This window comes from Nanorana parkeri, unplaced genomic scaffold, assembly GCF_000935625.1.
Source record: "Nanorana parkeri isolate BGI_ZX_2015 unplaced genomic scaffold, ASM93562v1 scaffold295, whole genome shotgun sequence".
NCBI classification, from domain to species: Eukaryota; Metazoa; Chordata; class Amphibia; order Anura; family Dicroglossidae; genus Nanorana; species Nanorana parkeri.
Genome location: NW_017306563.1, coordinates 803,475 through 831,325, shown reverse-complemented (window position 1 = coordinate 831,325; position 27,851 = coordinate 803,475). Strand labels below are relative to the sequence as shown.

At 45.8% G+C, this 27,851-nt stretch overlaps 1 protein-coding gene across 2 annotated transcripts in view; it reads right to left on the bottom strand.

Moving 5' to 3' along the window:
- Nucleotides 1–1,235: 1,235 nt before the first annotated feature.
- SRC (SRC proto-oncogene, non-receptor tyrosine kinase) overlaps nucleotides 1,236–27,851 on the bottom strand; it is a 57,309-nt gene continuing 30,693 nt past the window's right edge. The window contains exons 3-13 of one of the 2 annotated variants that reach the window (XM_018557691.1): nucleotides 26,421–26,520; nucleotides 24,138–24,152; nucleotides 23,906–24,004; nucleotides 21,366–21,469; nucleotides 13,825–13,974; nucleotides 8,936–9,091; nucleotides 8,319–8,498; nucleotides 6,624–6,700; nucleotides 5,290–5,443; nucleotides 3,396–3,527; nucleotides 1,236–1,733 (exon numbers count right to left, since the gene is read on the bottom strand). In XM_018557691.1, coding sequence (XP_018413193.1) covers nucleotides 1,525–1,733; nucleotides 3,396–3,527; nucleotides 5,290–5,443; nucleotides 6,624–6,700; nucleotides 8,319–8,498; nucleotides 8,936–9,091; nucleotides 13,825–13,974; nucleotides 21,366–21,469; nucleotides 23,906–24,004; nucleotides 24,138–24,152; nucleotides 26,421–26,520 — 1,376 coding nt within the window. In that variant the 3' untranslated portion in view covers nucleotides 1,236–1,524. The remainder of the gene's footprint in view (nucleotides 1,734–3,395; nucleotides 3,528–5,289; nucleotides 5,444–6,623; nucleotides 6,701–8,318; nucleotides 8,499–8,935; nucleotides 9,092–13,824; nucleotides 13,975–21,365; nucleotides 21,470–23,905; nucleotides 24,005–24,137; nucleotides 24,153–26,420; nucleotides 26,521–27,851) is intronic. The other variant, XM_018557692.1, reaches the window with a different exon arrangement.

Below are 27,851 nucleotides of genomic sequence, written 5' to 3'. Positions count from 1 at the left end.
GAACGAGAATCTCCGCTGTTTTATATCACACAGAAGATACCAGGAGTGGGATACAAGACCACTCACCCCATAAGTGTCCACCCACAACCAGCGTATCGGGTGCAGGGAGACAGACAGACCCGTCCTTTAACTTGTAGTTCAGTGTTTTATTTCTCTCCAGTCACCCATTTAACCTTTTATGTAAAGATTGTTTCATTTTGATTTTCGCGGCAAAATTCACTCCAAAGAAAAGGAATATCTTCGAGACTAAAGAAAGGAATTAGCGTTATCCTCTCATCTACCACGACTTTCCCCTAGACAACCTCAAATACCTACTGATGGCAGATCCATACTGTGTGACCCACGAGGAGCCATGTAGCCAACCCTCCTATACTACTGGCACAAGTACTCAATAATCTGGAAGATCCATACTGTGTGACCCACAAGGAGCCATACAGCCAACCCTCCCATATTACTGGCACAAGTACTCAATCTCCTGGCAGATCCATACTGTGTGACCCCCCCCCACAAGGAGCCATATAGCCAACCCTCCTATACTACTGCGCAAGTGTTTAATACTCTCCTGGCAGATCCATACTGTGTGACCTACGAGGACCATACAGCCAACCCCCCCATACTACTGCACAAGTGCTCAATAATCCCATTTATTGCTCTTCTGAGGCCTATCAATGAGTCCCAATGGTAGACATATTCTCCATAGGAAATGTTTCCCAAATGTGTAGAAATACAGGACCGGCCAGGGGAGTCTATAGGAGGCATATGTACAGCTCCCTATGGATCACACAGCATTGATTTGGCAAGAGCCTGGAATCGTCCAACTCTTCAAGGAAGAGTTGGACGATTCCTGCACTGCATTCGAGATTACAAATGAAACAAAGGCTAATAACCGATGACCTAGATCAGGATGCTTTTAAGGGAACAGTGTCAGGCCGTATATATGGAGTTAGCGACGGTAAGAAGAGTATCTAGGTACACTGTAATCACTTTTTCATTCTATAAAAGACAGCACACACCAGGTCCTCTACATCACGAGGAAGGCAGGTGGGGGTGGAAGACATATGGGACTTTGGCCCTCAGGAAGAGGTCTGTAGAGTTCTGGAAGACCCCAAAAACCACCCACAGCTGAACATACAAAACGTGGAATCTGCAAGCATCCAAAAAAAGTCCAACTGCTTGAGGTCCAAGAAAAGACGAAGGAGTGGTATTTCCTCCTGAGCAAATATACAAAGTCAGCAGGCGACATTTTTCAGGAGCAGCAGAACTCGATCCGGGACCAGAATGCAATGGATGTCAGGCGTCATCTCTGCAGAGGAATCATGGAGGCAAAACATCACTGAAGGAGAAAGGTTCTTTTTTTTTTGTATTACCACCAGGTTGGACCAACATTCCCACTTCAGCTTGGAGCTCAATAAGAGCTGAAAGCCTGCAGAGGATCTGGAGAGTATTGCATCCGTGTCTGAAATCTCAAGGGCTGTTCAACCAACAGTTAGCCAGAGATCACTGTGTGAGCTCTGATTGTCTTCCCTAGAGGTTGTCCCCAGGTTGGTACTGAGGCTCGGTGGCAGTGAAATAGTCTTCTAAGAACGCCTGTAAGTATTCAAATGTTGGCCGCTCCTCGGGGTCTTTCCTCCAACACTGCAACATCAGATCATGGAGGGATTCGGGGCAGTCTGGAGGGCAGGGCATTCGATAACCACGCTCCACTTGGTCCAGAACCTCTCTGTTCACCATCCCTGTGGGGTGGAGAAGATTAGATGTAAGAAAAAGCAGATGGACGGGGCCATCCTTTTGTGGCTGCAAACCAATATATCAAATAAGATTTAAAGAGTAATTGCCACTTTGCCCATTCAGGACAAAGCGATAGAATCTGCTAATAGCCCACCTGCCCAGCAAGTTATATTCCCCCATCCACACTTTGTGGGAGCCGAGTCTCGGGGTGCGAGCCGAGTCTCGGGGTGGGAGCCGAGCCTTGAACGGGCTAGTGGCGGTGTCTCTTTAAAAACTGCACTTTTACTAAAGACAATACATTTGTACATGTGACAGAAGTCTCTGGAAAATGCCAACATAATGGGTATACCTTGCTCCAGCAATACTATGGGCAGCCTCCTGATATGGAGTACATCCTACTGTGCTGTGAAAAATCTAACATCAGGAGACGTATCACACCTGCCAAACACGGCTTAAATAATGTCCACTGAGCCTGGTGGAATATTATTGGCCGAGCAGGAACTGCATTCAATCAGATGCTGTTTCTGGTGGTACAGCTGTCTGAATACATTAGGTCAGCAGAGAAGATTCCATAAACACATGTTTAGCAAGGATGGGGGAAACTGACCAATGTCTCTTGTTGTGCCCTCAGGGCTGAAATAGAAATTTACATGTATATGGCTAGCCTAAAGCTTGCCATACACCTATAGATTTTCTATGGTCAGATGGAAAAAGTGCAACAGATTCTTCCATCTACGCTAAACTGTGTGGATGGAGGAATACTCCCACTGGGCCAAGCTTCAGTATCTTGCTAGTCCGCCCCGCTGACTTTCAAAATACCTGAAGAATGCCTGCATCCAATCAGATTGTTCAGGTATTTTGACAGCCAGCTGTTCTGACTAGCAAGATACTGAAGTGCGTGTGGATGGGGGAATCTCCTACTGGGCAAGTTTAGTGTAGATGGAGGAGTCTGTTGCACTTTTTCCATCTGACCACAGAAAATCTACATGTGTATGCCAACTTTACTCATTGTGTTCTATATAAAGCAGGTCTTCACACTGGCATCCTCTTTGGTGGCCAGGAGAAGCTTTTTCACAGCAAAGATGAAAGCAAACACAGGGCCACACTGTTGGAAACAGGGTTCCTCCTCAGTAAATTTTAAAGAATACAAGGACAGGTATAAATGCATAATGTTTAGTGCAAATATACTTAAAGGAGAACTATGAGGCGAGTGAAAATCACTCAGCCTCATAGTTCGAGCCGACGTGTGACAATTAAACTGTCACACGTCGGCTCAATAGATCGGGAAGTAGCTCGCGATATACTGAGCTTTGGGTCACGGGAGGACGCTAGTTTGTGAAAAACACTTACCCCATAGTTCTCCTTTAAAGCGGAACTACAACCTCCAAACCCTTACAGCTAAGGAAAGTGCCATCTTATCCTCTATGTGGATTGCCGCTGTCATGGTGCAGCACATGTGATCAGCTATGACACCAGCCTTTAAAGGCTTGAAAGTTCAGTTGAGAGCTGAAATAAGCACTGGCAACCCTGACAATTATCATGCCTTAAAAAAAACTGTTTTGAGAAACATGACATTGCTGGGAAAAGTTCTTCTTTAAATGTACACTGTCTGTATGCAAATGTAAAAGACAACGTATTCCATGTAAGCAATTGCGGGTCATACTAACCAGGATATGGCACTCTTCCTTTAGTGGTCAGCTCTGTTAGAAGAATTCCAAATGACCAGACGTCAGATTTAATAGTGAATCGTCCATACAGGGCAGCTTCAGGAGCAGTCCACTTAATAGGAAACTTGGCACCTAATAGAGAGAAATGAGTACATATATTTACAACGAGATGTCACCAAGCACCAGTGCTGTCACATGAGGAAGAAGATAGTCACGTCCTCTATACCTGGATGTCCAGGTTTTCCTCAGTAATAGCAAATTAAAAGGAGCGGCTAGGGTGTGAAGGAACGGTGAGTGTGTGTGCTGCTGGGGAGGGATTACAGCAAAGACGTGAGCAGATCTGACTGCAGCCATATCTGTTCTTTACATATGAACGTTCTACTTCTTGGACAATTGCACATTAAAGGGGAACCTTACGCTTATCTAACAGACACATTTAGAAATGTTTAGTAATGACAATCTACAAACAGATACTTATAGATAACTGCAGGATTTGTATTCTTTACATACCCTATTTTTCCTTTCCTCCCCAGTCTTCTCACAGCGGCCATTTTTACTGAGGGCAGATTCATATATCTCCCTTTACTTCCTGGAACTCTGGCACATGTGACTAGGTCATGTGACCACTCACATCTCAGGGGAGGTAAATGCCTTTCCCTGAGATCTCTTAAGATTACAGATGGGATTTCCCAGCAAAGCTCTGCTGATGTAACCTTCCCAGGATGCAATGCTTGGGCACAGATTACATCACTAATGCCCCAACAGGACCAGGAAGTGGAAAAACAGTAATTGTAAGTAAAAGAAAAATGTTTAACTAATGAATGTAAGATGATTTCATATTAGCATGCAGAGCTGAATGCCGAGGTGATTTTTTTTAGTGTAAGGGGGTAAAAGGTCAATTTTAATGTTCCTTTCTAACAGAAAGCTTAGCGGTTTGGGAACTGGTTGAAAAATCATACACACGCTATTACTTTGTGACTGAGATTTTATCCCAGAAGTAGATCAGTGACCAATGAAATACAGACGGCCATCGGAGGAAAAAATACAAATCTGTACACATGAACAAGCATTGCAATATGGTACGGAAAATACAATAAAAACGAGTGGGGGGGGGGAAATCACATTTACATTTTACAGGGAATCTGACATTTGGAGATCTGCCATTGCTATTGTCCTGATGGTGACTTCACAAGCTACGGATTTGTTAACCTGGAATAAGCCAGCTGAAATAGTGTTTAGGTATTCCAAACATCACTGGTTGCATACCTGTGGAGTGACGCACTAGAGTGCGTCACTGCACTAGACGCACGCAAGTCGAGAAATCAGAAAGGGATGACCCCCCCTGGGGTGTTTCCCTTAAAAAAAAAAAAAAAAAAAAAAAAAAAAACCATGTAGACCCCCCAGGCACTACTTCCTGTGTTGCAGCCTAGTGTTGGCTGGGGTCAGAGGGAGAGGTGACACCACCACTAGGTCATGCGACATGACTTGGTCCTAGGGATTTGCTGCTTGGCCATAGCATTGCATCTCAGTATGGAAGAAGTCACATGCTCTAGGTATTTTGCAGTGCTGGGGAGATGGCATATACATAGACCTAGTCACGTTGCACTGATTCTACTGGGTGACAGGGTCTCTTTAATGACAAGACTGCAATAACAAAGCAAAATATCTGCTCGCTAAACGACATCTAGAGTTTCACTTTAAGAAATTAGGATACATTGTGTTTTTGTAAATCTGGTTTAGAATGCTGTGTAAACAGAAAAACAGCTGGTACAGCATAATGATATGGAGCAGCGGCATACTGGAGATAAACAGGCCCCTGTATGTAATTAAGTGGTGTACGTGTGTAATTATGTGCAGACCGCAGTGGATGGTGATTCAGAGATGGTGGCCATACCTTGTCTTGCTGTGTATTCATTATCTTCTATCAGACGAGCCAGTCCAAAGTCGGCTACCTTACATACCAGGTTCTCGCCTACGAGGATGTTGGCGGCTCGGAGATCACGATGCACGTAGTTCATCCGCTCTACATATGCCATTCCAGAGGAAATCTACCATAAAAGAAAGCAGAATCATGACCTGTACATTGAAGCGATTCATGAAAAACAGAGCCTATCCTAAGCGAAAGTGTCACACTGACAGGGCATAGAGCAGGGGTGGGCAAACTTTGGGCCCTCCAACTGCTGTGGCACTACACATCCCATGAGACATTGCCGGATTCTCATAGGCTTGGCTTCTTAAGACAGATGTATCATGGGATTTGTAGTTTTACCACAGCTGGAGGGCTGGAGTTTGCCCACCCTTAGCATAGAGGCGGTGTAGTGTTCTTCCTACAATAACCCTTAAAATAAATAATTTAAAAAGGTGGACATCTGGCAAACAGCTAAATATACAGTAGAAAGGTATGGAAGCGGTTTTACCAGCCAAAGGATTTACATTTTTGTCTATGCCTGGCACAGAGAGGTTGGTGGCCCGACTTTCTTTGCTGTATTTTTCACCTCTGTCCCGAGCCTATTCCGGTCTCTACTGCTGTCAGCAAACATGCAAGTTATACTCACCCCATCCTTGGAGAAGGCCAGCTGAGACAGCACTCCCTCCAGCCTGTCTTCTCCTCCGCTGCAGTGATGCTATGTCCCTCGACACCCTATACACAGTGTATGACTTCGAGACCTTAGACCACTGGAGTGGTGGGGGAGGGGGGCACGACCCTGGAAGGACCGGTCTAAGAGCCAGCTGGCTCCAAGGATAAAGTAAGTATAACTTTATTTGATACCCTAGACCAAAATGAACCATCTCCGCACTGCAAGGGTTAATAACAGTTTTGCCTGGCGTTCTGCTTTAATTATATTTAATCAATATACAGTGGCATAACATTTTGTGAGGTTTTTTTGCCTCTTCAAAAAAGAAAATGTTTCTGTGATTCGGCCCTCCAGGAAGAATCCTTAAATGCTGCTCGTCTCTGGGTAGAAGGGGTTGCTACTAAGCTGGTCACTTGATCATTTCCCAGTAAGCTGGTGACTTCTAATCAGACAAATATTCACAAGGACACTGGAAGATGTGTACAATCGGTTTACTGGCACAGGTCATGCTTGCTGTGTTTCTGAGAGCCTACTGCCAATCCCAACACTTGTTACACAGAGGTATGTTTGAGTTCCCAGCTACAGGTGACAATACCTATTGGAATTCGGCTTTTGCTTAATGTTCACTTGGAATAAAAGTAAACAGACGTACCTGTGCAGACATGTCTACAAGCTGTGGAAGTCGGAGGTAGCCGCCCATATCGCTTTTAAGAACGTCCAAAAGACTGCCTGTGGTGGAGAAACAGAAGAAGACACTAAGACACTGATGATGAGGAGCAAACATACTATTATCTGGTCTCACTGGGGCCGCTAGATTGCCTAAATCACTCTTTCACTCCAAAATCATACTGGCAGGTTCTTCATTACTTCATATTGAGGTGCATCTAAAAAGGAGAACTATGGGGTCAGTGTTTTTCCCCATAGTTCTCCTTAGGGTCACGGGAGGACACAAACTAGCGTCCTCCCGTTACCCTAAGCTCAGTATACCGCAAGCTATAGCTCGCGTTGTACTGAGACGCCGCAGCCGGAGCGGATCCCGACTTAGATGACGGGATCCGCCCAGCTGTGTGACAGCTGGCTCTGCCTATCTAGAGGCAGAGCCAGCTGTACCCGCCCCCTCCGTTCCGTCAGTCAGCGCTGGCAGATCGGAGCGGGGAGAGGGGAATTCAGCCCCTCCCCCTGTCACGGCAGAGAGCCGTGACAGGATCGAGAGGTGAGCGAACCCGGGATGTGTTCGCTCACCTCCCGATCTACTGAGCCGACCTGTGACAGTCTCATTGTCACAGGCCGGCTAGAACTATGAGGGGAGTGAAAAGCACTCACCTCATAGTTCTCCTTTAAACAGCCTGTGTGTTTTTGGGGGCTCCGGTACCTCCTCTTCCTCAGGGGTTGGATTCTACGTGAACTTTAAATTTTAAGTCTCAATTTGGAAAATGACTAGGAGACAGTCTTGCGCTGGCACTCATCAGCTGTATTATGTCAGTTACTATTCAAGCTGCTGCTCTCATTCCTATAATTCCCAATTCATGCAAAATCCAAGCCCTGACAAAAAGGTGGGTGCCAGAGCCCCTGAAAAGTGTTGGATGTTTATCTTCACCCCAATATCAACTAATTAAACCATGTTTGGACTCTTTGGGTTTGGTGCTTATTACATCTTTATCTTTGACCCTGTGTCCCCTAGCTAAGCGTTCACTGGTTTTAGGAGAGCAGCACTGCCAGAGCAAGTGAGCTGTACACACTGGGCTGACTTTGCACAATCACGAGATATTAAAAACAGAAGATCCGGAGCCTTGTCCCCACACCTTCCACAATACAAACCTGGCAGGGGTTCTGTGCCTTGTCCAAAACTAAGAAATAAAAGTTTACTGGGCTTTCATTTTCAAGTTTAACTGGGGCATTGCTCTGAAGGGCAGCACAGTGGCTTAGTTAGTACTTCTGCCTTGCAGCACTGGAGGTCCCCAGTTTGAACCCCGGTCAGGACATATCTGCAAGGAGTTTGCATGTCCTCCTTGTGGGTTTCCTCTGGGTCCTCCTGTTTCCTCCCACACTCCAAAGACATACTGGAAAGGAAATTAGCTCCTGTCTAAATCAGCTCTCTATGTATGCATGCACAACAGGAACCTTCGATTGTAAGCTCCTTGAGGGCAGGGACTGGTGTAGGTAAAGCGCTTGCGTAAATTGTTGGCACTATATAAATACCTGCAATAATAAATACGTTTACCTTTCTGACCATGTTTAATCTTATACATTTCGGGTGCATTATGAAACCTGCGCAGATTGCAAATACACCAGGCGGTCTCAGAGCCACAAGCTATATACCATATACGTATGCGTGTGTGTGTCTCACCTCTATTCATATACTCTGTCACAATATAGATAGGCTCTTCGGACACCACTGCATACAGCTGGACAAGTTTCTCATGTCGGAGTTTCTTCATGACCTGTGCCTCCTGCAAAAAGGCCTCCGGGGACATAGTGCCTGGTTTTAGGGTTTTAATAGCCACCCGTGTAGTGCCATTCCATGTACCTAGCAAAGTAGGAAAGTAAAAATTACACAAACGAAGCGAAAAACTCACAAAACACTATAGCTACATGCACACAGGCCGACCGAGGATTCCTTCGCCAAGAACCTATGGAGTCTTGCAGCAGGAATCACCAGCTGCAGCTTAAAGCCCCATGTGAATGGGGCCTAAATATTCCCCTTCACACTCTTGGTAGATCAAGATGAACTTCTGTACCTATGAACTTATGACCAGGCCTTCTTGACATTTATGGGTATTCATGGTTTATTACAGATGACTTTGTCCAGATGAACAGCCATTATCCAGAGATGGTTCCATGATCTTTAGCATTACTAAATTATATAAATATATATTTATATATATTCATGGCACCGTGGTATGCACCAACAGTCACCTCAGTGTAAGAATGGAAGATGTGGCATTATACATGGAGAATACGTACCCATCCACACTTCTCCAAAGCAGCCCTGTCCCAGCTTAAGCTCCAGACGTAGAGAGTCTCTAGGAATTTCCCAGGCATCCTTTGCCAAACCTTGAGTCTGTGGCTTGGACGTGGGACACACAGTGGTCAGCCGGTGACACAAGCCATCTGCATGTTCTGGGGAGACAGAGAAAACCTGTTGAGGAGTGCTATCAAAAGGGTAAATTAAAAGAACAGTTGGCGTACATAGGAAAAAAGGGTGCAGATAATCTCTCTTCCAATCACAAATGTGTCCTGAAGTTGACTTATCCCAGTGGTCAACAAATGGCGGGCTGCAGTACAGGCACGACCCGCGATCACTTACTTGTACTGGCCGACAGTGTATACACAGACCTATGAAGCCAGTGTTTCCACTGCCAGCCATATCCCACCGCCGGACCCCCCCCCTGCTTCAGTCACTGGTTGCTAGGACCGCTGGCTTCCTAGCAACCAATGACATCAGGTAGGCAGGGCCAGCTCCTCAACTACAAGTGATCTGACTGGCTGTACAGCCACCCAGCTCACTTGTACTAGTTGATTACTGTGACTACTTTACTTACCGAACCACTTTGTATTTTAATTCCCTACCCCTGACCTATACTCAAAGAATGAAAATTTGCTATCTTATAGGGAATATAGAACCTCCGCCAGGTCTTTACTGCTTTATGTGGCTCTATTAGAAAGATTTACCCTTACTTCCTGTCTTACGGACAACATATACCACCCAGGGCGTGAGGGGAACTCTCCAACAACAAAACAAAGATTTTCTTTAGACGAGTAGGTGAAGGCTAGAACACCCTCATCAGATTTTTATTTCTGTGTCCCTGTTGCTGATTTTTCCTCACTTCTCATCTGGTGAAACTGCAGTGAGCAGAACAGGAAGTGAAAAAATAAATTTTTATAGCAGAGCCCCAGATAGCAGTAAAAACCTAAGAGGAGGTCAAACCTTTCCCACTCTTTTAGCTTGACATACACTTTAATTTAGTCAAAGCCGTAACTTGAAGATATGCCTGAAAAATATCAGTGCACTTCCTGACATGGGACAAGTACATATTCTCCCTGTGCTTGCGTGGGTTTCCTCCGGGTGCTCTGGTTTCCTACCACACTCCAAAGACATGCTGGAAGGTTGATTGGCCCATGTCTAAATCGGCCTTGTATGATTGTGAGATAGGGACCTTAGACTGTAAGCTCCTTGAGGGCAGGGACTGATGTGATTGTGCACTATGTAAAGTGCTGTGTACATCGTCAGTGATATATAAATACCTGTAATTAACAATAAATGACATCACTGGCTTTGGAAGGCTTGCAGCTCTAACATGAACTGTATGGCGTGCAATAGTGACATGTACATCTTCAGCTCCGGCAACCCCCTAAAAACATGTCTCGGCTTTAACGCTCTTTGCCTTCTGAAATACTTCCTTTGTCCTTATTCCGGTGCTGGGACACTTGTATATGCAGGACCAGCATGAAAAACAGCTGCTTCCTGAGCACTTCAAAAGGTAACACGAGACCGTGAAATTGTCTTCAAAATCCTCCTAGTTTCTCAAACAGAAGCATTGTAGAAAAAAAGACGACACATGGTCATCCTGTCACTCCGTCTGCTGTGTAGTCCTGCCACACATGGTATGTGTTTTACTACCAGTGCCACTGAATGGAGCATCTTTGGGACAAAGATCCGGGGTGTTTCATCTGCTACTCAGAGATTCAACCGCTCGGTGACTATCGCACTGAAATACATTTGCAGCTATTAAATGCCTGCCTCTAAGTGGTTAAACTGTGTAGCCCTTAAAGTGATAGTCAAAAGATGTTGAAGCCATTTCAACAGCTGATGAAACCACTTACAGTGGATGCTGCTTCGTTTTTTTAAAAGTTTTTGTTTCCTGCAGAATCAGCTGGTTCCATAAGCACTGGTCTTGATATGCTGTTTTAGGGTGGATCCTTTCCCTTGCAGGGTCCTGTGGAGCTACCCTTGTGTGTGCTAGTAAGCTTTGTGTTTCTCCACACAGTTTCCGCAAGACGCTCCCCTCTCCCTGCTACCCGTCCCTTCTCCTAGCTAGTAGATGGTCAGTTGCTGGAGTCTGCTCTGTCCCTTGTGATTTTGTAATGGACAGGAAGTTCAGGGAAGCAGAGCTGAGAGAACTAGGGGAGCTGTTTAGAAAAATGATGGTAAGTGCTTGGAGGAAAAACATTTTAGGAAATACTTTGCTGGGCAATGTATATTTGTTTGATCTGCAGTTTGAGACTTTAATACTACTTTAAAGATAGTCATGGTGTGAAATGAGACTCAGCAGCACAGTGCAATAGAGACAGCTTTACATGCACTGCGCTTTAACCCTTTCTATGTTTTAATAAATCCTTTATGTTTGTTCCAAGGCTGAGGTGACAATTCCTCCACTAGAAAATGTCCCCATCCCCATCTTTGCGTGGCTCAATCCCCTTACAGCATCCCATGGAGTCACCTTTGCATGTGCACTCCTGGTAGGCAATACTCCCTGCACAGAAAGATAGCCCTGGTGATAAGCCACCCCCACCTCTATCCTCCAAGTCAATGACTGACACCAGCTGGAGCCTGCACTGTCTCCAGTGCACTGCACAGGGCATACACTGCCCTACCTGGAAGTTCAGGGAAGCTGCACTGTGGACCCCGAGCAGATGGCAGTGATTAAAGAAACTATTTGGGCACACTGGGGCATGTATTATCTTAATACTGAGAATGCTTTAATGTGTGGAACAGTCAATAACTGCAACTGGAATTTCATTATTAAACCAGTGCTATGGCACTACACCACCGCTGTCTGTATCTGCCGGCGCAACACCGATATCATATAAAGTAGGGATGAAACTATACCGGTTTTTTTGGTATCGAGTGCAAGTGCCGATATTTATCTTTCAGTACTCGCCAATACCGGTACTTCCACAAGCATGGAGCTGCCTTCCCGGCCACTCGGTAAGCTGGGCGACGGGTAATGACACACTGCCCGGCTTCTTGATTGCCCGGGAAGCTGGCTCTATGCTGTTTGGCTGGGAAGCCGGCTTCCTGGCCAATCAGCATCAAGCCTGTGTTCTATCACTTCAGAACACTGGCCAAACAGCATGGAGCCAGCTTCCCAACCAATCAGGAAGTCGGGTCATTACTCGCCACCCGGCTTCGTGATTGGCCAGGAAGCCGGCTCCATGTTCCCTTGTGGCACTGCATGTCAGGGAATATCTGGTCTGGTATCGGGGTAAGTATCAGAGCATTTGGGCGTGTACAAGTACTCGCCCAAATACTCGGTATCGGTGCATCCCTAATATAAGGCACAGACGGCAGTGCCAACAACTAACAGATCCAACACTACCAAATGCCCTAAGATTAGATCCCCGATAACGTGATGGCTTTGTTTTCTTTCATACACTAAAAGTGATTATTGATCTCCAACTGGCAGGAGTTTCCAAGACTTTATATTGACACGCAGGGGGGGGGGGGGGGGGATTTATCAAACCGGAGCAGACAGAATCTGGAGCAGTTGCCCATGGCAATCAATCAGCTTTACTGCTATCACGCAGGTGATAACAAGCCCCTGATTGATTGGAGGTGACAGTTTCTCTTCATGGAGCCTGCCCTCCAATACAGGATATTAAGCACAGCATGGTGCTCGATCTCCTGTGCAGCTGAGACAGGAAGTGTACAGCTCTCCAGCCTCTCTCTCCAGTTTGGTCAGTGAAGCTTTGAAAATGGAAGATAAAAGTCGACTGGTTGCCATGGGCAACTACACCAGTTTTGATAAATTCCCCTCAAGGTGCCTTACCTTCCTCCACAAATTTCAATATTAATGTCAGATGGTTACGCCGATTCCGATAAATACTCCCAGCCCTGTAAATGCCCCTTTGAAGCGTATTTAAACCAAGACTAAAAATTCAACTGGCAGCTCATCAGCCCACATGATGGGCTGGCTGCATTCGTTTTCAGCGTTATTCAGGCTTTTCTTGCCTTTAATTTCACCTGGTGAGCCTACATGTAACACTCTCCCTGCCCTATGGTGACCATAAAATTTATCTATTGAGGATTCACAGGCGGCGTGTGCAAGGACTTCAGAAAACCTCCCGCTCTCCTAATCTACAAACATATAGGGGAGGCATTATGTAATCCACAGTGGAGAACCTGTCAGTGCTTGAGATTTCAGTGCAGCACAAGCAGAGAGCAAATGTTAGGAGCTTACTGGCTTTTTAATGACAATTCTTTATATAGCGCCAACATACAAGACAAGTAAGAAACACCGACAATCTCCATTGACCTACAGAAACAGTAGGCGAGGAGGACCCTGCCCAGCAAGTTGTTTTATAACAAGATATAACAAAATTCTCATATTAAAGGAAGCAAATTAGAGAAATTAAAAAGGCTTTTGGCTTCCTGGTAAGCTACAATGTGTCAAATTTTAGTTTTTGGGTTGAGTTATATACAAGTTCTCTTGCTTGGGTTTCCGCCAACAACTAGTACAGGCCTCTTGATCAGCTTCCATCCAAGCGGGCTTCCATCCAAGACTATAGATGGTAAGCTCCTACAGGGCAGGTACTGACGTGCCTATTTCTAGGCATTCCATAAAGCTCTGTGAGCAGAATCCAATTAAACCTAAATATTAAAAATTTCATTCTGGATGGCTTATTGCTCAGTTATAAATGACCTCAATCTTCCTGTTGTCCCTCAGCTGCTGCCTCCGCCAAGGGCCTGAGACTTTTATTGGCTCAATTACCTTCCACCTTCAAAGGCAGAAAATAACCTACACATCCTGACCTCACCCGCCCCTCCGACTTCTTTGCCTGGAAACCTAAGTCCCTTCTCTTCCGCCTACATGAATTGCACCCAATGCCGCCATCGCCCTCTCAGATCTTACTGCTGTAATAGGCCACCAGCTGCTGGAGATTGCTGAACTGAGTCCGAGATGTGATGTAGAATCCGCCGCTGTCCAATTTGCGGATCTTATAATGCTTGACGTTCAGTCCGCGGTTGGGATCGTAGTCTGATACAGACAGGCAATAAGCACCTGGAAGATAAGAAAAAAAGAAGTCTATTAGGCGTGATATTGTACGAGTTAATCAGTTTAATAAAAAGGCATGACTGAGCAAATGTTCACATGAAACTAGTAAATGAGTCAGATTTTTCAGTGTTTAAAGAACTCCGGGCAGAAATAATCATGATCCTTGCAGTGGGCCTAGCCACCCCCTCCCCCTCCTGCAAGGGTTAAGTGCTTGTTGTCCTTTAGAAAAACAAGATTTTCTTTTAGGCTGGCTGCTAGACCGGTGCCCTCAGCCTCTTTTCTGTATTTTTGGATGCTGCAGATCTTGGTGAAATAACTGCTGTGTTCTTTTTCAGGGGGTGCAGAACGTTTTTTTTAAAAACTACTTGTACAAGGACTAAAGCAAGGGCCTAATCGACTTGTCCCCCATGACCATCTAACTCGTCCCCCATGACCATCTTACTCGTCCCCCATGACCATCTTACTCGTCCCCCATGACCATCTTACTCGTCCCCCATGACCATCTTACTCGTCCCCCATGACAATCTACTCGTCCCCCATGACAATCTACTCGTCCCCCATGACAATCTACTTTTCTTGATACAAAACATAATTTTAACTAAAACCTATAAAACCCCTTAAGGGCCCTTTCGATGCCGAGGCCTTTTTCCGTTTCTTTGCACATGATATAAGCCACATTGTAGGCCTAAAAATTACTTCAAACCCTCAAACATTATCTATTTTCTGAAAGCCAAGACCCTGTAGAATAAGATGGTGGCACTATACTGGCCCGCAGAAGCGATGTGGCGACAGCCGAGTCGCCAGAATCGCTTCTATTGTAAAGCCGACAGCCGGTTTTACAATTGTAAACAGAGTCCCGGCGGCTGTTTAAACGGGCACGCTGCCAATGACATACTGAGTACGTCGCTGGTTGCCAAGAGGTTAACCTTGCTAAGCAGCTCTTCTTATTGGTCAGTGCGATGGTCAGGTGACTACGCTGACCAACGAGGCTCGCAATTTGCAAGCAAAATTCAAAATCCATGGTGCAGGGCTGCGTTGGGGTACAGATAGTACACCCGTGAACTCACTCTTGAATGTGCATTGTGTGCGTTAGAGAGCTCTGCTGCCCCGCTATCACAATATGGCGCAAAGTGGAATGGGGGCAGTACGCAAGCACACAGTATGCCCCGTCTGTGTTTATTTGCATGCAGATGACGGGGGCAGTTTTACATTTTTATTTTATAATTTTTTTACTTCTGATCAATTTTTTTTTCTTCACTTTACTGCTATCACACAGGGGAAAACAAGCCCTTGTGCGATAGTGTTTGGAGGTGACAGGTTCTCTTTATGGAGCCTGCCCTCCAATACAGGATATTAAGCACAGTATCGTGCTCGATCTCCTCTGCAGCTGAGACAGGAAGGCTATGAGTACAGCTCTCCCGTCTCACTGATCACACAGAGCATTCTCCGTGTGCAAAAAAATTTAGACAAAAAAAACACCTGCCCGGCGCCCGGAACTACATGTCCCTGGTGTCAGGAATTCCGCACCCCTGATATCATCTCACCAGCGAGAACCTAAAACATGCACCATTAGGCCTCAGGTCACAGACATGATTCCGTCGCAGTCAACAAGCTTTTGTCAATCTGCACTGGCATGTAACCTGAAGCATACGTAAAGTCACATTTGAAATGCCGCCCTCCTCTGTGTATTACCCTACTTATAAACAGAAACGCCGGTGCTGCAACAAATACATACAAGCAGCCCCGGCTCGCTGTGTTCTACAAAGCCTGGACCTTTAGGAGGCTTCCTGTATGCATCCGCGACAAGGGGTCAGATCGGTGCAGATCCAGAAAAAAAAGCCTCCTTTGCCTGCAGAGAACAATTTTTTATTTTTGTCTACATCAGAAAAAAAAGGAAACCGGATTCTAATTGGATGCTATAGACACACTTTTCTTTGTTTTTGAGGAAATGTTGTTCCGGGAGTTCCTGTCATTCATCAACATCAAGCTCTGGATATACAGCTTCCTCTGTTCACTTGCACCAGCGATGTATACGGAGAGGCTGGATGGACGATCCAGAGAAAAAGATATAAATCATCAGCTCGGAGTCCAATTCTGATCGAGTTACAGCACTCTGGACTGTCATCTACATGCATCTCCTTTAGCACATAGGACACACAAGCAACTGGCACACATCAGATCTCAGCACTTCCATGTGCAATGCTTCCGGCATTGTCAAGGTATACAGGAGGGTCAGGGTGGCCCAGCAGAGAGTGCGATATTCAATATATGGGTCGGCCGAGCTCTGGTTGGCCCATACAACCGCCCCCACAGACACACAAATAACAGTCTATATCGGGGTAGCCAAACTCTGGCCCTCCAGCTGTGGTGGAACTACAAATCCTATGAGGCATTGCAAGATTCTCACAGACATGACTCCAGGAGAGAGATGCCTCATGAGATTTGTAGTTTCACCACAGCTGGAGTTTGGCAACCCTTGATCTATATGGATGCACCTGTATGCACTGTGCCCCTGCAAGCTACACGTTCAGACACGGCTTGTATGGAAAAGCCAATAAAGTGTACGTAAACCCTAACCCTTGTCTTAAATTGTATTGTGACTAATGTCTTCCTTATGTTGTAAAGCGCTGTGCAAACTATTGGCGCTATATAAATCCTGTATAATAATAATTGTGTATATTGATCTGTGGAGTATCATGAGGCGCGGTATCCATTGTGTCCAAAGCACCGAGACAGCAAAATGGAAGTGAGAAGACAAGCAGTTCAGAGGGACAGAACACGCCATGCCACCATAATAATAAAGGAGCAGGCAGTGCATTGTGGGTAGCGGGGGAGACAGGTTTGCTTTGTTTGGAGCATCACCATGAGGTAACAGCATGAGACGGAGCCTGAGGCGACGAAATGACAGAGGCATGAAATGAACAGGCCCGTGTGAAGATATGTGGAGGAATTAGACTTAGAAAGACGTAGCCGACGGCTCCGGGCCTGCCTGTGGCTTCCATTGCTGCAGAATGAAAAAAGGAACACGTCAGGACTGGGGGACTACAGACGGCATCTATCCTCCCAGCTCCGCACACAAGAAGAGCCCCGAGGCCTCCGGAACACACATCGCTTCTGGTTGCTACGGGTAACACGAATATTCATCTCACTGACCCACTTATTGCTGCGGCTCCCTCCCCTCCCCCTTCACTGCCATCGGCGGCCTTACAGAGGAGGGGGTGGGGGGGATGTATGGTGAGAACCAGAACAGGAGAGCAAAGAGAAGACTCGCACAGACACAGCGTTCCCCATACTAAGTCTACATCCAGCTTCTGTACTAGACACACTCCCTCACATTCATTGTACAACACGGCGCAAAAAGCGAGGAGTGAATGCAAAGTGTAGGCACCGGAAATCTCTACACATATACGCATTATTGTTGGCTTTCCCTGGTCCTTGAACACGGACTGCAGTTAGCTGGTTGCAGTCATGTTCAGCCGAGAATTTTAAGACCAAACACTGACAACAGTTGATTGAAAACCTGACTTTTGTGGAACGGAGGGGTGCTGATGGGGGCCACAGGCTGGCTGAACGTTGGCTTGTTCTTAGACCGCTCCCCGGAGCCTCTCTCCCCCTCTAAGGATTCTCGAGTCTTCCCGTTCTATACACATTGTATAAGATGTGAGGAAGCCGAGGGACATACCATCACTACACCCCCCCCCCCCCCCCCCCGCCCTTGGTGATGAGGCAGCATGAAGCCGGCTTTCTGGCCAATCGGGAAGCCGGACGGCGTGTGATGACTCGGTAAGCTGGCTTATCAGGAAGCCGGGTGGCAAGTAATTACCAGCCCCCCGATTGGCCAGAAAGCCGCCCCCATGCTTCATTACCTGGTGATGAGGGAGCATGGAGCCAGCTGCCCACTAATCAGGAAGGCGGTTGGCGAGTCATTACACGCCGCCCGGCTTCCTTAACCTCCCTGGCGGTATTCCCGAGTCTGGCTCGGGGTTAATTTTCCATACCAGGAGCGGTAACCCCGAGTCAGACTCGGGAATGCACAGAAAATTGTCACTTACCTTGTCCCTACGAGCCCGCGGCGTCCTCTGCTGTACGCGGCCGGCATCTGAGTTTCAGTTTAGTTTTCGGGCGTCACAGCGTCGGGCGGAGTCGGCGGGAAATTCAAAAGTGAAAAATGACATTTACACAGAATACAATGTAATCTGCTATAATTACACTTATGTATCAAACTATTTCACTTCAATTTTGTCCCTAGAGCTCTGTCCAGTGCCCTGCCTGCACTTTTATTGTTCTTTCTGCCTGGAAACTTGTGAACATCCATGGCATCCAAAAAGCGTCCCTTTAGGTCAAAAGCGGTTTTAGACCAGGTAGAAAACAGCGATAGTAAATTAGAATCACTTGCAGAATTGAGCGATAGCGATTCGTTGGGAAATTCGTCCTCAGACACTTTCAGTGTCTTTCAGAGACTTTCAGTGTCTGAGGACGTATTTCCCAACGAATCGCTATCGCTCAATTCTGCAAGTGATTCTAATTTACTACCGCTGTTTTCTACCTGGTCTAAAACCGATTTTGACCTAAAACAGCGACGATTCTGCGACCAAGCTCAGTGATTTGCGAACTTGGTACTCTATTGACTGTGGTACGGATCAAGCAGCGCCCCCAGAATTCCCATTTACTGGACCATTTTTTTAATTATTGTATTATAATTTGTTATAATTATTTATTATATTATAATTTCTTATAATTATTTATAATTTATTAAATTATAATTTTTTAATTTCGTGTTTCAAACTTTATCATACCTGGGATGTCTACTGGACTCTTGTTTGGACAGATTTAGGTGAGTTATTCCTAAGATTTACTAAGAATTGCAGGCCTACAATACATAACACCAAATTTCCATGCAAAAAATTGTACCGCTTTTGGTACAAAATTCCTGACATAATCATACCGCCAGGGAGGTTAATGAGACTTCTGGTGTCGGTACTCGATACTGAAAAACCGGTATCGGTGCATCTTTAATATATATTAAAAAGCAGAGGCATTCCCTGGCCTGCAGCTACACATACCAATGAGGCAGGGAACGCCCCGGCAGCAGCTGTTCAGGCCAGGAGGGGCATTCATCACTGGCGGTTGTGTGCGGGCTCACACATATACCTAATTCTAAGTCAGAATGGCCTCCACCATGCTGATCATAGACTTCAGAGGATGAGCATATGCTGGCTGACCAGAGACAGAGACAGAAAACCTGATCCAGTCAGTTTGAATGACATGTCTATGGATAGACCGCCCAAAGAGTTGCTCAACACCATCAAAATCTGGTGCCACTCGGCATTCCACAATACAGCCAGCAAACAAAATCCACCTGTGACTGATAGATAGGATTGCAAAACACAAGAACAAAGTAAAGAAATCCAGGTAGATGAATATAAGGAAAATGAGTCCGATGACTAGTAAAGATCCGAGCCACATTGTAAACACACGTGTATAATCTTTCATTACGGTTAGATAACACACACACACACGTGTACTGAGGTTTAGGTCAGATAACTGCTCATTGTCTGCGGACATTTGCATCATCGACATCCTTTTGGACATATCACTTCCCAGCAACAATGGCTGATCAATTAACACGGCCAATTCTTTGGAAAAGATGCAAATGTGTTGCTCTGCATTTTGAGAAGAGTTGATTGTGGACTCGGCTGACGTATGACCAGTGTATGGCCAGCTTAACTGAGAACAAGCCAATCTTTTGTTTTGCCTTTACTTCTCTCGTGTCACAGGAGTTCTATTATTATTATTATTATTATACAGGACTTGTACAGTGCCAACAGTTTGCCCAGCACTTTACAGTATAAGGAAGACATTACAGTTACATTACTAATGAAGACAAGATGGTAAGGAAGGCCCTGCCCGTGAGATCATACAATCTAAAAAGGGAGGGGCGAGTAATACATGAGGCTGAGGCTGCGTGGGGATGAATTGTTTGAGAAAGTGATAGTTCGGTGGTTAGGTTGACTCTTCATGGATCCCCTAAAGGCAGACAGGTTAGATACCTGGACAGGTTGGGGTAGAACGTTCCAGAGGATGGGAGAAAACCTTCACTAGTGTACTCCTGTGACCCAAAGTCAGCATATAGAAGGCTGCAGGCCGCTATCTGCTGAGAGTGCTGAGCCGCTTTGAAACTAAGAAGGATCAGTCAAATGTAAATATTGTCAGGATCTAACTGGCTGCCTGACTGACCACTGGCTCTGCCTCTATAGAGCCAGGGCCAGCTGTGCCGCCGCCCCCCCCCCCCTCCTCCAATGAGCACTGGAGGAATAGTTAGGGGAATCCCTGTGGGAAGCAATGGCTGTCAGTCACTCCTCTCTGCAGGGAGGAAACTGTGAGCTGAGTGATCGGAGGTTATATGATCAGTCAGCTCTTGATCTATAGAGCTGGCCTGTGACAGATGCAGTGTCCCACACCAGCTCGAAATATCGTGAAGAGTACATTTTACCTTCCCAATACTTAGGGCAGCCTAAATTCAAGTAGAGCTTAGCCCTTTTCTTTAAAATGGACCTTTACTAAAAAAATCACATCAGCATTCAGCTCTGCATGTGGATATGAAATTCTCTTACATTCATTAGTTAAATAAACATTTTTCTTTTACCATAATGGTTTTTCTACTTCCTGGTCCTCTTTTAGTGATGTAGCCTGGGAAGGTTACATCAGCACAACATTGCAGGTAATTCTAATCTGTAATCTCACAAGATCTCAAGGAGAGGCATTTCCTCCTCTGAGATGATGTGCATGGTCACATGTCCTAGTCACATGTGCCGGTGTTCCAGGAAGTAAAAGGGAGATGGAGTAATCTGCCCCTAGTAGAAATGGCCACAGTGAGAAGACTGGGGAAGAAAAGAGAAACAAGGTATGCAAAGAATACAAAGCCGGCAATTATCTAGAAGTGTCTGTTCATAGATTGTCCTTACTAAACATTTCTAGGGGTCACTTTGTTGTTATTTTAAAGATATGGGGAAAGTTCCTCTTTAATCTGACTAGGCATTGGCGTGTGCGTATTGGTGTGCGTGCGTGTATAAATCTTAAGGCAAAGCTCTAAATACTTGCACATTACACAACTCTACCACTTTACACAGTCACACCACTAGTTCTTGCCTCACAACACTACTGATTGCACAGAGGTGATGATGCCGATTAATCTGTCTGGAAGCATTGCTGAAATAGACGAGAAGTGTGTGGCCTGCCTGGCTGTGCGGTGTGTAAACTTCAATAGAATTACAAATCATTTGGCAACTAAAACCGTTCACCTTCTGTATATGTAATTCGGGTAATAAGTGGAAATTCACTTCCAGCACTTCCTGATGTAATGTCCCTACAGGTAAAACAAACAAAGTCCTTCTCACCTTTGGTGGTCTCGCTCTCTCTCACTAGGAAAGTCCCTCGAGGGTTCTCCTGGTTCAGTAACAATCGCTCGGACTCCCTGCGTGTGATCTTCCCAAAATACCACCTGCGGAGGGCAGAGATGACAGTGAACCTCGGTAAGCACATACAGTTGCATATAGTTACTACAAGGCAAGACAGATAAAAGTCAGACATAATAATCCCCTGGGATAACTTTGATGCCCTGCTCCAGTTTACAATGAAGGTTGAACCTTCACTATGGATCATTAGTGGAGGTCCAACCTTCATTGTAAAGTGGAGCTGGACATCAAAGTTATCCCCGGTTCCAAATACTGCGTCAACCTGCTTTCATTATTATGCAAATATTCACTTCCACTCGGTGCTGCTCCAACAGCCAATCTGAAGTCATAGTTTTTTATTATTGTAAAAGTACAAATAACATTTTCATTTTTCCCCCATGAATAAGTGTTTTACAACTATACCAAGTGTGACAGCCGAATGGAGATCCGGACTGCGACCTTCAGAGGTCCAACCACTGTAGTGGCCTAATATAAATGTAAAATAACAATTAGGGATGCACCGATACGGATACTAGTATTGGTATCGATACCGAGTATTTTGGCGTGTACGAGTACTTGCCCAAATGCTCCGATACCTACCCCCGATACCAGAACTTCCGGTCAGAGGGAGATTTCCTCTGACCAGCACTGCCTTGAGGGAACATGGAACCGGCTTCCCAGTCAATCAGGAAGTTGGCCAGGAAGCCAGCTCAATGTCGATTGGCAGGGAAGCTGATTTCCCAGCCAATCAGCCTCGAGCTGGCCAAACAGCATGGAGCTGGCTTCCCAGGCAATCAAAAAGCCGGGCGGCAGCTAAAGACACGCCGCCCGGCTTCCTGATGGCCCGGGAAGCCGGCTTCATGCTAGCGGAAGTACCGGTATCAGTACTCCGTATCGGCGAGTACCGATACCGAAAAACGGTATTGGTTCATCCCTAATATTAATAAAACAAAACACAGAGGGTGTCCGATTCCTGGTTCCCCCTCTGTGCTCATTGGTTTGACCCTCTATCCCCTAAAGCTGGCCATATACTGTGCGTTTCTTCTCCTTCAGCCCCACTTAAAAAATGCTGGATTCCCCCATTCATACCAAACAGTGTACCCCTCTATTGTCTGTTATATTCTAACAGTGGCAAGCGTGCCACTGTCAGAATACCAGAGCAGTGACATAAGGCGATTGGCTGTAGTCATTGTTCGGCCAAGAAGTCTAAAACCAGCTGCGACAAAAGTCAAAAAATCGACTTTTGTCAAACATAGGGGTGCCTAGGGAGCACACACTGGTCAAATTCTTGAGCCGAAAATTAACCAGTGCTTGGCCAGCTTTAGTCAATGCAGTGACGTAAGGGCTTACAGGAGGAACCACCGCTTACAGTGGGGGTACCAAAAATCTGACACTCTGGGAAGTGACCGACCCAAAAGTTTCTTCAGCCAGCAGTTGATCTTTCTTACACTGAAGATCTGTGGCTCAGGAAGTGGTGAGCATTTATTAAGTCTTTGCAACCTTTCATTTAGGGACAGAGTCGCTTTAACCCCTTCATGACCAGTGACGTCCATAGTACGCCATTGGCATCAGGACCGTTTAAACCCGCCGGGACTCTGTTTACATTTGTAAAGCTGATGGGCGGCTTTACAATAGAAGCGATTCTGGCGACTCCGCTGTCGCCAGATCGCTTCAACGGGCCGGTAAATGCCCTCTAATCTGATGACCTGTGGGGGCTTTAAAGCGTCATGTATGAACATTTTGGGGTACTGAATTCTGTTTCAGTTTCATGGACGCACACAATTTTTATCCTGGGCATGTTGGATATTTACTTACTTGGTGTAACCTCATCTTTTATATTTTACAAAACAAATGGGTATTTTATTGTGTTTTGGGGCATTTCATTGTATTTTTCAATTCATTTTCGGGTTTGATAAGGAGTTGCGCTAATATCGTGCAACATAAAAATTTGCAACTGTCACCATTTTATTCTATAGGGTCTAGGCTTTCAGAAAATATATCATGTTTGGGGGTTTGAAGTAATTTCTGGCCTAAAATGTGGATTAGAACATGTGTGCAAAAAAAAAAAAATGGGAAAAAAAAGGCCTTGGTGATTAAGGGGTTAAACAGATACTCCTATAAAGCATTACCAAGGAGCTGAAAGGGAACGCGGGTAAGGTGGAATATATGTGGACAGGGGTGCCCTCTGCAGAAACACGGTCACTTTGCCCTGCATGAGCAAGGCGACAGTCTCCTTAACAGCGCAACAATTGGAAGGCGCCATGAATTATCCTAATGACAAACAATTGCAAGATCCTCATTTTCATACACATGCGGACGGTTCATTGATGGACATTCATTGAATCTTCCAAAAATTGTTTTTGCATTTCAAAATAGTTCTCCTGTGGTTTGACGGTAACAAAGGGATCCCAAACACAGCCAGGCTCACCCATCGAACACCTACAGGTAAAAGATATTTCGGAAGAATTTGTCCCATTACTCACTCTTCAGCCTGAATGGAGTCAGAAGGAGCCACGTAGTTGCTTGGAATGTACCCGGTCTGCCCGGAGGTGAGTGATCGCGCCAACCACCAGTCACCTTCCCTGCGGAGGCAAACAATGACAACATTTTACTCATAGGATGCCTGAGTTGTTGATAGTACATGCAGCCAACGCTCCGGAGATTGCATGCACACACATGTGAGCGCACATTCCACTGTTATAAGCAAGCACATACCTGATATCCGGCCTCCTACGATGCAGCATGTGTGAGAGAGAGAGACGCGGGATCAGACATGATGACAGAGAAAAAAAGCAAAGCAAGAATGTGAGAGCCGGAGCAAGCCAGAAAGTGAGAGAGAGAGAGAGATCAGCACAGGAGCAAGACAGTAGCAAAGAGAATAGCTCATTCATAATCCCTTTTCTCATTAGGAAATCCTCAAAACAAACTGAAAATGCTTCACTTCCATCTGTATTACTAAATATTTCATGTAGTCTTGTGTGTAGATAAACATGATTACTGCACACAGGCATGTTCTAGGTAACGCTGTAAGACAGACATGGAGGCTACCACTACCCCGACGTCCAATTCTAAAAGTGAAAGTGGAGGGGGGGGGGGATATGTAGCAGATCATTGCAATACACACACACTGCCTCATATTTTGCTACTTTAAACCTAATGCAAGTACTAAAATATACCTCATGACCTGGCAAAAATCCAGTGAGCTCCTATCCTCCTATTTGAGCTGACAACGCAGCCTTTGCTGCCCCTAAATATCAAGGAGTGTTGTCAGCCCTACCAGAATTCTTCTCTGCAAGGCTACAGACCCCACCATACTAATCTCCATAACATAAGAGGGAGGTGTTCTGTAATCTAGCAGAGGGTGAACTACTCATTATATACAGGATAGAAGCAGATGAGCAATGCACTTAGCTGTAATTCTTGCATTTTACATTTAAAGAGAAGATTGTTCCATCTCAGTAACAATACTTTGTGACCAAAATATGGATACTTTTTGAATTCAGAATTTTAAAAACTGATTAACTGTCACATAGGCTGAACTCGATGGACTTGTGTCTTTTTTCAACCTGACGAACTATGCAACTATGTATGAACGCTTTCCTCCCTTCCACTGGACCAATCAGGAAACAGTTAAGGGTCCAGTTCAACCAATAGTGATATTTAAGTAGATTGGAACCCCTCATACTGGTGGTCAGTGCAGTTATGTAGACCCCAAGACAGAGGCGCAGACACCTCCCCAACAGAATACCTGAGAGAGATGAGAAACTGTCTGGTAATTTAAAGCTGAACTTCGGGCACATATAACTGGCAGCAGCACTGTCAGCCTGCCATGGGGGCTTATTCAGATGGCCATTGGGCTGCTTCATCAGGTCTATCAGATAGGCAGCCATCTGAAGTAGTGCACATAGAAGGCGGACAATGCTGCCGCTCATTGACCAGCAGTGGCTGAGCGCTGTCAGGATGTTACTGGCAGGATCTACAGCAGGAGTGGGCAATTCCAGCCCTCCAGATGCTGTGGAACTACAAGTCCCGTGAGGCACTGCAGGACTGACAGTTACAGCCATGACTCCCAGAGACATGTTGGGATTTGTCATTTGCACACATCTAGAAGGGGTTGGAGTTGGCCACCTCTGATCCACAGGAACAAAGTAAAATGGTTTGCATGATTTATATGGAGAGCTATGACCCAAAAATACTAAAAACATTTTGACTTTATACACATTTTGAAACACATACATGGGAGCGGTCCTACAAGACAAAGGATTTGTATTTCTGTCTATCAGTCCTGGGATTGAAACAGCCCTGATGCACAATACAGACTACCTGCTGACCTGAACTTTCTTTGCTGCAGTTAAGCAACACAGCCTAGTCCGTCCGTCCATCCCCCCCAGCCTGTAATTCTTGCTGCTCCTTCTCTGTCCAGACTAATGAGGTCATCTCTCTGCTCTCTCTTACTCAGAATGTTTCTTGCCCGGACACCTGACTGGTCCCTAGTTCTGTTCTAGTCTGAGTGCTGTTGTACAGGAGATTGCAAGAGGTAGGTACCACATTTTAAATGTGCAAAAACAATATATATATATATATATATAATTTGTTCTGGGTGGGCTGACCTAGCGCAGGGGTAAGCTATCCAGCTGGGGTACAACTACATATCCCATGAGGCATTGCAAGACTGACAGTAACAGGCATGACTCCCTGAGGCAGATGAATAATAGGATTTGTAGCTTCACGACAGCTGGAGGGATGGAGTTTGCCCACCCCTGGTCGAGAGGAATGCATTTTCCTCCCCTGAGATGATGTGCATTGGCACAGTCACATCCGCCAGAAATCCAGGAAGTAATAGAAGAGCTAGTAATCTGCCCTTAGTAAACATGGCCACTACCAGAAGACTGTGGAAGAAAAGAGAAATAAAAAAGGTATGCAAAGAATACAAAGCCGGCAATTATCTAGAAGTGTTTGTAGATTGTCATCACTCAACATTTCTAAAAGCTCACTCACGTGTTGTTGACGATTTGCAGCCGGTCTCCCTTTTTGAATGATAAGTCTGTTTCTGTGCGAGACTCATAATCATAAAGAGCGACGAAGGTGGTGACTCCCCCTACATAGAGAGAAAGCAGAATCAGACAATCTGGTGACGTGTGCTTCTTATAAGATAATAGGCTTTGATGTTTAAATTCCAACTACAACCAAAACATGGTTATGAGATTGCTGGACAAATCCCAGCAGCAAGGTCCCCAGTACTCCTTAAAAACTACAGCTGGCACTTACATTTTTAGGTTTCTTTGTAGTAGTTTTTAAAGCTGGTGCCTACAAATCCTGCAGGCTCCTGGATTGGGCAGACTGGCTCCTAAATTCCATATTAATTTGTCCGCCCCCATGTTGCGGGTACATTGGAGAAAGGTTATAACCTCTGTCAGGGTATTACCATCTATGAACCTGCTGAGGAGGTTTTACTGCACTTCCTGTCCTAGTGACTGTACAGGAAGTGGAGAGAGTTCCCTAAAGGGCACACAGATGGCAATAAAAACATTAGAGGCACATGCACCTGAAACCGTAGCCACTCAACCTCAGGCTATGAGACCCAATGCCGTGTCCTAGATCGACATCTGCTGGTGGGCCCATATTGGACTGGAGTCCCACAGAGTCTATTACCCCACGAACCTTCCCTAGACCCGTCACTCACCCTTCCCCTGATCCCCCAACTGCTGGTGGGCCCATATGAGGCAGAAGTCCCACGGAGACTATTACCCCACAAACCTTCCCCAGACCCCTGTCATTCACCCTTTCCGATTCCCAATGCCGGGTCCTGGATCGACAACTGCTGGTGGGCCCATATGAGACAGGAGTCCCACGGAGACTATTACCCCTCAAACCTTCCCCAGACCCCCAATGCCGGGTCCTGGATCGACAACTGCTGGTGAGCCCATATGGGGCAGGAGTCCCACGGAGACCATTACCCCTCAAACCTTCCAAAGACCCCTGTCACTCGCCCTTCCCCTGATCCCCAATGCCGGGTCCTGGATCGACAACTGCTGGTGAGCCCATATGGGGCAGGAGTCCCACGGAGACTATTACCCCTCAAACCTTCCCCAGACCCCTGTCACCCACCCTTCCCCTGATCCCCCATTTCTCTTTCTATGCATCCATTTTATAAAAGGTTATACACATTGTAACCCATGTGTATTCTTTCTTAACACTCATGTTCTCCCTGCACTTACGTGGGTTTCCTCCAGGTACTCCAGTTCCTCTCACACTCCAAACAGACATGCTGGAAGGTTAATTGGCTCCTATCCAAATCGGCCCTGTATGTATGCGAGATAGGAACCTAGACTGCAAGCTCCTCGAGGACAGGGACTGATGTAAGCTGTGCACCATGTAAAGCACTGCGTAAACTGATGGTGCTATAGAAGTACCTCTAATTATTAAACA